Source organism: Denticeps clupeoides, chromosome 6 (genome assembly GCF_900700375.1).
Source record: "Denticeps clupeoides chromosome 6, fDenClu1.1, whole genome shotgun sequence".
NCBI lineage: Eukaryota > Metazoa > Chordata > Actinopteri > Clupeiformes > Denticipitidae > Denticeps > Denticeps clupeoides.
This window is the reverse complement of record NC_041712.1, coordinates 25,457,231-25,468,423: the sequence shown is the minus strand read 5'-3', so window position 1 is coordinate 25,468,423 and position 11,193 is coordinate 25,457,231. Positions and strand designations below refer to the sequence as shown.

At 52.3% G+C, this 11,193-nt stretch overlaps 1 protein-coding gene across 1 annotated transcript; it reads left to right on the top strand.

Moving 5' to 3' along the window:
• Positions 1-1,090: 1,090 nt before the first annotated feature.
• Positions 1,091-9,304, top strand: LOC114792408 (symplekin-like). Its single transcript, XM_028983492.1, is given in 29 exon segments — positions 1,091-1,230; positions 1,583-1,646; positions 1,719-1,784; positions 1,967-2,020; positions 2,100-2,173; positions 2,244-2,370; positions 2,449-2,698; positions 2,833-3,003; positions 3,080-3,319; positions 3,417-3,568; positions 3,643-3,714; positions 3,716-3,827; positions 3,900-4,040; positions 4,043-4,109; positions 4,188-4,338; positions 4,417-4,652; positions 5,321-5,402; positions 5,471-5,584; positions 5,663-5,810; positions 6,598-6,758; positions 6,835-6,943; positions 7,023-7,123; positions 7,197-7,287; positions 7,363-7,464; positions 7,560-7,747; positions 8,340-8,516; positions 8,592-8,699; positions 8,788-8,973; positions 9,052-9,304. Coding segments are annotated over 28 exon segments (3,702 nt in total). The 5' UTR covers positions 1,091-1,230; positions 1,583-1,592; the 3' UTR covers positions 9,220-9,304.
• Positions 9,305-11,193: the final 1,889 nt, after the last annotated feature.

Genomic DNA, 11,193 nt, shown 5'->3' with positions numbered 1-11,193 from the left:
ACCGTGTACAAATGTGTTTGTTCTTTGCAGTTCCTTGTTCAGTAATGTTCTGATGTGTGTAAATTAAGTACTTGTGGTTTGATGCCTGCTTTTTTACTGCTCTGTTTTTACATGAACGAATGCCAAATAAAAAAAGCTCCATTCACATTTGTCTGCTTCTCACTGAGTAAATATATTATTATTTTTATAAGTGAGACCACAAAATATCTGAAATTTCAAACGAAGGCCCTCCAGGCCTTGAAATGTGTTATTATCGTGTATGAATGCGGTCAAGCGCAGGAACCTGGCATGACCTCTACAGAACGAAGATCTGGGACTGCAGGAAGAAATGCTGTTGGACCCACCGATCACCAGTAAACCTTGCATCGATTTTATTATTACTGCAAACACATGCTTTATTTAACTATGATACACATATGCACATCCTGATATTAAACAGAGCTCCAGTCCATTGGATTACTGTCATTTCCAGCACAAAATATTACTCACATGGAGACTATTTTTATTGTTTGTCAGTACAGCTCATATTTCATATTCTGTAAATACAACTAAAATGATTTAATTTGCTATTGTGCATTTCATGCGTTATTCTTACACTAATATTGGCATACCCCACATTGTCATTTCCACCAATGTTCAAAACCAAACAAATGAAAAGCATCACAGCCATCAGTATGATAAAATAGAGACATAAACTACACCAGTTAGTTGTTTTCAAATGTAAAACTACATAGAATTATTCATAATTAACCAAACGTAAAGAATATTAAACTGTATGTGGGGTGCAGAGCAGGGGAACTGAAATGCAGTCAGTAAAGATCCCAGACACACAGACGCCCTCCAGATCTGAACTCCTGCTGCAGCAGGACGTGGTGCGACGTCTTCTGCCCCCTGCTGTCCAGCGTCTCCATCTCCCTTCTCTGAAAAAGAACGCCACAATCCACATACTTTTTCCAAATGGCGAGACACATCTGGTTTAAATCGAAGCAGGTTATATTGTTATGTTTTTGGCTTTAATTTCAGCTTGCAACAGCTCGCAGCGTATCTGTGGTATGGTTAGAAATACATTTCCCATAACACACTGCGCCACTGTACGCCTTCCCGTGAATCTCCTTTTCAACATGGCGGCCCCGGTGAATGACTGCCCGGTTTTTTAGGAAATAAACCTTCACATTTTGCGCAGCTGAGTTGCGTCACACCGGGTTTAGGTGCCGTTTGGACTTGATCTCGGTACGGTTTGTGCGGTTGATGGTCCTGCTAATATCCGTGTCGCCGCTGCTAATATCCGTGTTAGCAGCCTGCTAACGACGCTGAGCCGCGCTCGCTGCTCCGTTTTAGACAGAATTCACTTTGATGGGAAACAGTTTCTCTACGGTGAACAAGCAAGAGAAAGGTGTTCAAAGTTCAAGCTAAAATCGTCGCCGAGTTCAGCGCTGCAATTGATCTTAATAATGTTATTAAATGTTATAAATATTCATGTTATGTCGGTTTTATTGAAGGAACTTTTGCAGCTGGGCGAGGAGACGCTGAATCATGTGAACAGGTCAGATTGCAAAAGTCCTGATAATCCCCTGTCTTCCAGAAGACACACCATGGCTGCAGGGTCCGGAGAAGACACGGCCATCGACATGACCACCAGCGAGAAGGTACCAGATCCTCCATGTTCCTTCAGATGTTCTAGAAGTTCTGTATGTGACCATGTCTGGTGTTCCTGGCAGGTCGTGGATCTGCTGAACCAAGCGGCTCTAATCGCCACCGAGAGCAAACTCACTGTCCTCAAGCAGGTGTGACAATCTTACTGAGTATTACATTTACATTAATTTACATTAGCATTACAGTGCATTTTCTCTATAACTCGTACATCATAATAGCAAAGAGAATCTTGAACTTTTAAATATCATATAGTGAACATTTGAGATCCTGGGAGCACCGATAAGGAAATGAATATGAATGATTTACTGCTCAGGTCCAAGAACTGATCATTAATAAAGACCCCTCGCTGCTGGACAACTTCCTTGATGTAAGTACAGCAGCTTTTGAAATGTCGTTACGGCTGCTCACCTTGCAGGACTGAACTTCTTGCCTCTTCTCATCCACAGGAGATCATAGCGTTCCAGACCGATAAATCCATGGAAGTGAGGAAGTTTGTGATTGGCTTCATCGAGGAGGCGTGGTGAGTTGTCTCTTCTGTTCCAGCCGCATGCAGCACGGTTTCCTGCTTTCACCACAATTCTGTTCCCCAGCAAAAGGGACGGCGAGCTTCTCCTGAAACTGATTGCCAACCTGAACATGTTACTGAAGGACGAGAGTGTGAACGTGGTGAAGAAGGTCATCCTCACCCTCACACAGCTCTACAAAGTGGCTCTGCAGGTGACCGCGTTGTGTAATGGTGCAGTAGCGTGTCGTTGGCTCTTGTTGTCCAGCTGAGTTTGGATTTTTGTCGGCCAGTGGCTGGTGCGTGGGAAAGTCGTGTCGGAGATGCAGGAGGCCTGCTGGGACCTGGTGACCCAGATGAAGGAGGACGTTCTGGCCATGCTCGACTCTGACAACGACGGCGTTCGCACTCACGCCATCAAGTTCACCGAGTCCCTCATCATAACGCTGTCGCCGCGAACGCCCGACTCCGACACGCCCAAGAAGCAGGAGGGCGACATCAGCCTGGACAAGATCCCCCGAGACCACTCCTACATTCGCTGTGGTCTGTGGATGTTGCTCTCGGGCTCCAGGCATCTGATTGATGCGTTGGTGGTTTATATGTTCACTAGACGTTCTCTAGACGTTCTCTAAGCGTTCTGTCTCTTTGTTCTTTTATTTTGGGGGTTCCCCGCTCAGACGCATTATGTGAAGAGGGGAAATCTGCTCTGGACAAGCTGCTGAAGTTCATGGTTCATCCTGCCATCTCCAGCATCAACCTGACCACGGCGCTGGGCTCCCTGGCGACGCTGGCCCGCCAGCGGCCGATGTTCATGTCCGAGGTGGTGCAGGCGTACGAGACGCTGCATGGTGAGGGCTCCACCCACGCGTCTCTGCTGTACAACAACGTGTGTCGGGGTGTCGTGACGTCTGCTGTTCCCCGCAGCCAACCTGCCGCCGACCCTCGCCAAGTCCCAGGTGAGCAGCGTGCGGAAGAACCTGAAGCTCCACCTGGTGGCTGTCCTGCGCCACCCCTCCAGCGTGGAGTTCCAGGGCCAGATCTGCACCCTGCTGCTGGACCTGGGGATGAACCAGAACGAGATCACGCGCTGCACCCCCTCGCCGCAGGTCCAGCGCAAGAGGGCGCGGCCGGACGCCTTCGCCGAGGGCAAGAAGATCAAGATGGGTGGGACGGCGGAACCCGCAGAGCAGACTGTAGGAGAAACGTCTGGTTATTAAAGTCGTGTGTGTGTGTGTGTGTGTGTTTTGTGATGTTTCTCCAGAGCCTGCTCTCATAGAGGATGATGAAGATAAGGAAGAGCCGCCCCCGGTACTGGCGCCCAAACCGTCCTCTGCGCCGGCGACGCAGTCGGCCCTCGACCTCACAGCCGAGTTCCTGCTGCCTCTGCTCAACCCAGAGAACGTGGCCAACCTGGTACGTCTCTACACCAGATCCTGCCGCTCCTGGTACAAGCGCTTTCCTGACTCCGCCCACTGCTCCGCCCGCAGGTGCTCATCAGCATGGTGTACCTGCCGGACGTGATGCCCGCCTCGTTCCAGGCCACCTACACGCCGGTGGAAGTCGGCCGGCCACCGAAGCCCAGATTAAACACTTGGCCGGCTGATGGCCACTCAGATGACCTCTGCAGACTCGGGCCAGGTAGGCGAGGGACAGCAGGCGTGTCGGGGGGCACGCCCACCTCCAACACCAACATTATGGGAATGTGCACCGCAGGGCTGAGATGTCTAAATCCCGGGAGGAGGAGCCGGGGAAGGACGCCGCGGGCGTGTTGAAGGGGCGGCGGACGACTTGGTGGGGAAGGACCCCATATCAGGCGCAGGGGTGTCGGCCGTGTCCCTGGGACAGGCCATCTCCGTGGTGGGCGGCTACGCCGGGGAAGAGTCGGTCTGACTCCGACGATACAAAAGCAGCTGAAGAGGCTGCCGGAGCCGATTTTACCCGCCGCGCAGACCAAGTAAGAAGCTCCTCCCACATTCCCTGTGATTGGTTGCTGGGTCCTCGTTCATTTCTCCTCCTCCTCCTCTCTCTCCAGAACCCATGGCTCCAGTGGGAGGAAGAAAGTTTTCCGACTGGCCGACGTGGTTCAGCCCCTGACAGACACGCAGATTGAGAAGCTGACCAACATGGCCGTCGGTCGCATCCTCCAATCAGAGAAGGCCATTGCGCGGAGTGGCATGTCGCATGTGAGGCTGTGTGTTTTATGTCCTGTGTGTTGGTGTGTGTACGAGTGGATGTTGACCGGACGGCCGCTCCCTCCCCAGGTCCGGGTGAAGCTGCTGTCTCGTCTCGTGACGCAGTTCGATGGCGTGATGAAGGAGGACATGCTGCAGTTCATCCTGCAGGACGTCCGCGGCCGCGTGGACCTGGCCTTCTCGCTCCTGTACCAGGAGTACAACGCCTACCTGAGCCAGCTCCCGGCGGCCCTGCTGGACCGCTACGAGCACTGCCTCTTCACGCTGCTGTCCGGCCTGCAGGAGAAGCCGGAGCAGCGCGATGGGTGAGGACATTCCCCTTCACTTCAGAACCTGCGTTAAAGGTCCCTCACATTCATGTTGGTCCCCTAATGCTGTATCTGAAGTCTCCTTCCGAGTCCCGTCCCACAATGCGATTTCCCAGGACGCGCCGTTTCGGTGTCTGTAGCTTTAAATGCTAATGAGCAGGAGAGAGGCGGGACGAGGAGGAGAGCGGCCAATACAAGTTGAGCGTGTATTCGCGGAAATGACGTCAACAACACCGTCCACCGGCCATTTTCCAGAAAAGTCTGATGTAACGGAACTGAAAAAATACTTTTGTGCTCATTTTTACATCCAATCATTACAACTGCAGTGCTTCACGTGTTTGGAAGCCATGACGGTCGGTGGAGATCATGTTTTAGGGGCGGGGTGGGAAATTCTCTGGGTGGAAAATGCATGAGACACGGGAGGTAACCTTTCCCCTTATGATGTCATAAGGGGACAAATTCCAGATCCGACCGTCTGAGGTGCCGCTCTCTGAACGGTGAAGCAGAATGACCGAAATGCTCTTTACACCGACCGCCATTTCTAGCCACTGCAGGACCGTAGACAGGCTGGGGGAACTCGTATTAATGTTCAATCATCTCATGGCAGCTTTAAAAGATGAAACTATATCCTCCGTTCATCAAAAATTCCTCACTGCCCCCTGCAGTCTGTTCACCAAATTGGTGCTGGAAGCCCCTCTGATCACTGACTCTGCGCTGGAGGTGATTCGGCGTTACTGTGAGGACGAGGTAAGGAAACTGCTGTAGGAATGAAGTGGAAATTGGACATGTCCTCAGCCTCCCTGTGTGTGTCTCAGTCGCGGGTGTACCTGGGCATGACCACTCTGAAGGAGCTGATCCTGAAACGCCCCTCCAGACAGTTCCAGTACCTCCACGTCCTGCTGGAGCTCAGCTCCCACGAGAAGGAGAAGGTAAGGAGATCCTCCTGCAGCTCCACGCCGACCCGTCCTCCGCCGGCAGGGTGACGTGTGGCTGTCGTGTCCCCGCAGGTGCGCTCCAACGCCCTGTCCTTCATCAAGCGCATGTACGAGAAGGAGCAGCTGAGGGACTACATCGAGAGGTTCGCCCTCAACTACATGCAGCTGCTGGTGCACCCCAACCCGCCCTCGCTGCTGTTCGGCGCCGACAAGGACACAGGTGACGAGTGACGGAACAATGTTCCCGAGTCCCGGTTTGGTGGTGGTACCGAATATTCTGTAAGAAATGCTCTTCCAAACGGCATCTCTGAGAGGAACTGATGTTACATCAGTGTCATTTAGATTTACGGCATTTACCAGACGCCCTTATCCAGAGCGACTTACAGTCAGTAGTTACAGGGACAGTCCCCCCCTGGAGACACTCAGGGTTAAGTGTCTTGCTCAGGGACACGATGGTAGTAAGTGGGCTTTGAACCTGGGTCTTCTGGTTCATAGGGGAGTGTGTTACCCACTAGGCCCCTACCACCCCGATATACCACCCAGTGTCGATATTCAATTTTATGGTGCAGTGGTGACCTAGCAGGTAGAAGACGCGTAATCGGGGTTCAAATCCTGGTAGAGTTGGAAGCGCAACTCTACCAGATCAGGCCGCCTGTCTTCAACAGTCTCTACCGGCGCATCTTTATAACTAGAAGAAAGAAAGTGAAGTGTTTGTCATTGTGATACACAGCAGCACACGGTGCACACAGTGAAATTTGTCCTCTGCATTTAACCATCACCCTGAGTGATGACAGGCACCCGGGGAGCAGTGTGTGGGGACGGTGCTTTGCTCAGTGGCACCTTGGCGGATCGGGATTCAAACTGGCAACCTTCTGATTACGGGGCCGCTTCCTTAAACGCTAGGCCACCACTGACCCTAGAAAACCACCAAATAATGTGCAGAATCGTCCACATCTTCATCGTGATGCGGCCATTACACGAATCATCTCACTGCTGTTGTCCTGTAGAGGTGGCGTCCCCCTGGACGGAGGACACGGTCCGGCAGTGTCTGTACCTCTACCTGTCCCTGCTGCCCCTCAACCACCGGCTGGTGCACGAGCTGGCGGCCGTCTACACCGAGGCCATCGCCGACATCAAGCGCAGCGTCCTCAGGGTCATAGAGCAGCCGGTGAGACGCCGCGGCGCCCCGGGGGACGTGTCTTCACGCTGACGCGTGCGTTTAACCATGTGTCTCTGGGGTTCAGATCAGAGGAATGGGCATGAACTCCCCCGACCTGCTGCTGCTGGTGGAGAACTGTCCTAAAGGAGCCGAGACGCTGGTCACTCGCTGCCTGCACATCCTCACCGACAAAGGTCCGTTCTGCTGGTGCCCGCCGTTCGTAACGAGTGTTACCATCAAGACGAGAGTCCGAACGTGTGTGTTCCTCCTCAGTGTCCCCCTCTCCAGAGCTGGTGGAGAGGGTCCGGGATCTCTATCACAAGCGGGTTCCTGATGTCCGCTTCCTCATTCCCGTCATCAATGGCCTGGAGAAGGTGGGTTGCGTTGATGCAGTCAGTGTGTGAGTGCGTGTGATACCAAGTCATGTTCTTGTCCTGTTCTCCTCAGAAAGAGGTGATTCAGGCTCTACCCAAGCTCATCAAGCTGAACCCCATCGTGGTGAAGGAGGTCTTCAACCGGCTCCTCGGCACCCAGCACAGTAAGCTGGCGTTTCGTCCTGCGGCCCCCAGCATCTTCTGTGCAGCTCGGCGCTGAGATGTGTGTGTTCCTGCAGGTGAAGGCAGCTCCTCCATGTCTCCGCTGACCCCCGGCGAGCTGCTCATCGCCCTCCACAACATCGACTCCACCAAGTGCGACATGAAGTCCATTATTAAAGGTCACCTGACCACGTGCTCACCAGAAAGTCTTACGGAGTGTGTGTTTTATAAGCGGCCTTTCAAAGTGTGTGTGTATGTGTGTGTGTGTCTACAGCCACCAACCTGTGTTTTGGCGAGAAGAACGTGTACACGTCTGAGGTTCTGGCCGTGGTGATGCAGCAGCTGATGGAGCAGAACCCTCTCCCCATGCTGCTGATGAGGACCGTGATCCAGTCCCTCACCATGTACCCGCGCCTCGTCGGCTTCATCATGAACATCCTGTCCCGCCTTATCCAGAAGCAGGTGTGGAACCTCAGCTCCTCAGTGTGCGTCATTCAGGGGAACATCAAGAACCGGATGAGCGGTTAAGGGAGCGGCCCCGTAATCAGAAGGTTGCCGGTTCGAATCCCGACCCCCCCAGGTGCCACTGAGGTCCCCTTGATCTCGGTACCGTACCCACACGCTGCGCCCACCGCTCACCAAGGGTGATGGTTAAATACAGAGGACACGTTTCACTGTGTGCACCGTGTGCTGAGTTACAGTGTGTAGAAAGTAGAAAAGAAGAAAGTGAAGTGATTGTCACATGTGATACCCTGCAGCACAGCCCACGGTACACACAGTGAAATTTGTCCTCTGCATTTAACCCATCACCCTGAGTGAGCAGTGGGCAGCCATGACAGGCGCCCGGGGAGCAGTGTGTGGGGTGGTACTTTGCTCAGTGGCATCTTGGCGGATTGGGATTCGAACCAGCAACCTTCTGATTATGGGGCCGCTTCCTTAACCGCTAGGCCACCACTGTCACTTTGTCATTTTTTCTGACATTAGAAGATTCCTGAACATGGGCTGCTGTTTAATCGTGGTAATCGTGGTAAATGTGCGGCTCTCGTCTCCGCAGGTGTGGAAGTACCCGAAGGTGTGGGAGGGCTTCGTGAAGTGCTGCCAGCGGACGAAGCCCCAGTCCTTCACCGTCCTGCTGCAGCTGCCCCCTCCGCAGCTGACCAGCGTGTTCGAGCGCTGCCCCGAGATGCGGGAGCCCCTCCTGCAGCACGTCCACTCCTTCACGCCACACCAGGTCCCCTCGTCACACCACGCCGTCACTTCTCAGGCCGAGAGGCGGAGCTTCCACTCATACTCTGCTGTTTTACAGCAAGCGCACATCCCGGCGTCCATCATGGCCGTGCTGGAGGTCAGCAGCCAGCAGCCCGAGCCCATGGAGCAGGTGGAGCAGGTGGAGCAGGAGGACGTGGACAGAGGGGTCCGTGAGCGGAGGGACGAATCAGAAGCTGATTTATAGCTGAGTATCAACAGGTTAACGGTCCTCCCTTCCTTCTGTCCCCTTCCAGCTGCTGATGCACCACGCCCCCGCCACACCTGTGCAGGTGGAGGTGCCACCACCAGCGGCAGCGGCGCAGCGTCCAGAGACACAAGCGCAGTCGGCGGCGGCCACTAAGGAGGAAGAGGAGGAGCCGATGGAGGAAGGCACGGCAGCAGCTCCGGATGGAGAAGACTCTGAGATGACGATCCAGCAGGTAACGTCCTCGCCTGTCCACATGGCCACCGCGGAGGTGTCGCCGCAGTAACGATGTCACCACCGAACGTTCCGGCAGGAGGAGACCGCCGAGATGGACACCGGCGCCGCGCCAGCGCCGCTGCAGCAGATGGAGGGACGTCAGGATGAGTCTTTACCTGAAGCTGCTGATGCCGGCGAGCAGCCGGTGGACACCACAGAAGACAGCGGCACGGAACCGGAGTCTGGACCCGCCGAGACGGAGTGACGCACAGATTCCTCCTTTCAATCTTTTCTCATGGTTTTGTTCACATCGTTTGGTTAATAATAGGAAATAAAATCTTTTATTTCTACTCTCTGTGGTGCCGTAGTTCTTCTGCAACTAAAATCACCTTCAACCGTCCAAATGCGCGTTGAGAGCTGCAGGCCCATCTCTGTGGTCCCGGAACCAGAGAAAATGCCCGTATTTCTGGAGCATGTAAAGCTTCAGCAGGTCAGACTCTACCATGATGGGCGTCTGGGAGTCCAGTACTGGTTCTGTGTGCTGGAAAGCTCAGTTAAAGAAGTCCATCAGAATCGATCAACAATATATAATATAGTCTAATATCGAACACGTTTTATAACGACCACATAAAGATCATTAATAATAAAATGGTTAACGGGCTTCCCGACGTGAGAGCTGCGCATGCCCAGTTCGATCCGATTTCAAACACGTCTTTTTCAGTAAATTCACAGCAAAGGACCGAAACGTCATATAACGATCCGCCCCACACGCACCTGTAACCCGTCTTCCCTGGACCTGTCTCTTCCAGGGACTCTGCGTTGTGATTGTACAGTAGACAGGACACAGGATGGTTGCAACTGACGCTTTTACTGTAACAACTCTGTAACAAATAAAACATGGGTTGTGGATGCAGAGCGTCTCACACAGGGCTCCCCTCTTAATAGGTAAGAAAGGATCTGACCGGAGCACGCATGCGCACGCAGGTACCCGCGTAATCAGCCCAATAATGCGCGCGCTCGCACACACACCCAAAACCAAAAGGCAGGAGATATAAAAAAAACATATAGAAGCAAACAAAATGCACATAACTGAAAAGAAAGCACAAAATTCCAGAGGTTGCATGTTTTGGTGAATTGCAAATTACATACCCTGTTACAATCACCACGCCTAGAAATTCACCAAAACCATGTACACTGTCATAACCCACTAAACCATTCAAACAGTCTGATATGTTTATACATTCCCTCTAGACCAGGTCATCCAAAAAGAAATCACTTCTTTGTTCAATTAGAAAACTATCCATTAGGTGGATTTGAAGAATAAGGACGGTTGATCAGGCCTCCCACCCTTCAAGAACTTAAAGGTGCAGTCTACACCCCCATAACATCTGGTCTCCCCAAATACAGACTGATAAAGTGCAAACCGGTTACATTCCACCATCACACAAAACAACCGAAAAACCTTCCTAGGTCACAAATTAGGAATTGTTTAATGGTAAAAGTCCCCACCCAACAGGTTTTTGAACCATTACTTCTATAAGCCTGTTGACTTTTTTAACCATCCTCCCTGCTCTTGAAACTACTCTGTCCCGGACCGTAACTTGGTCTGATCTAGGTGGTCCCATGTGGTGATGGTCAGAGGTATGTAATGGATCAGGGTCACTGTTTGGAACTATGTTTGTCTGTTTATTATTGGTGTCAACCGAAAGACTATCTGGAGAAGGATCCGTAACAGGCTCCGTCTCTTCATAGTTGGAATGAGTGTTGAATGGACTAACAGCCGGCACAACATCCTGTCCACCCATGGCTTGTGAAACAGGCACTTCTGCTGCACAGTCTTCACCATCTTCAGAGTTGGTGTCAGACAGCACCCATGACAATGTCCGTGCTTGAGAAGATTCCTTGTCCAAACTACTAAACTCACTTAATTCCTCACCCTCTCTGAGATCATAATCACTGAATGAATCTTCCTGTGATTGACTTTGCAGTGTGTTGCTCACTGGGAGGAAAGTTACGTCCAAAAGAAGGTTTCTGTGCACAACCTTGCATTGCCCCGTGGCATTCCTGATCTTATAGATGTGTGTCTTGGGTTTTTTCTTGACAACCGTGTACACTACAGGTTCCCACTTGTCAGCCAGTTTCTTCTTGCCCCTCTCTCCTTTGTTGGCCAGTAGAACTCTATCTCCAACTTGAAGAGAGGTTCCTTTGACCTTCTTATTGTACTGATGAGCCTGGCGTT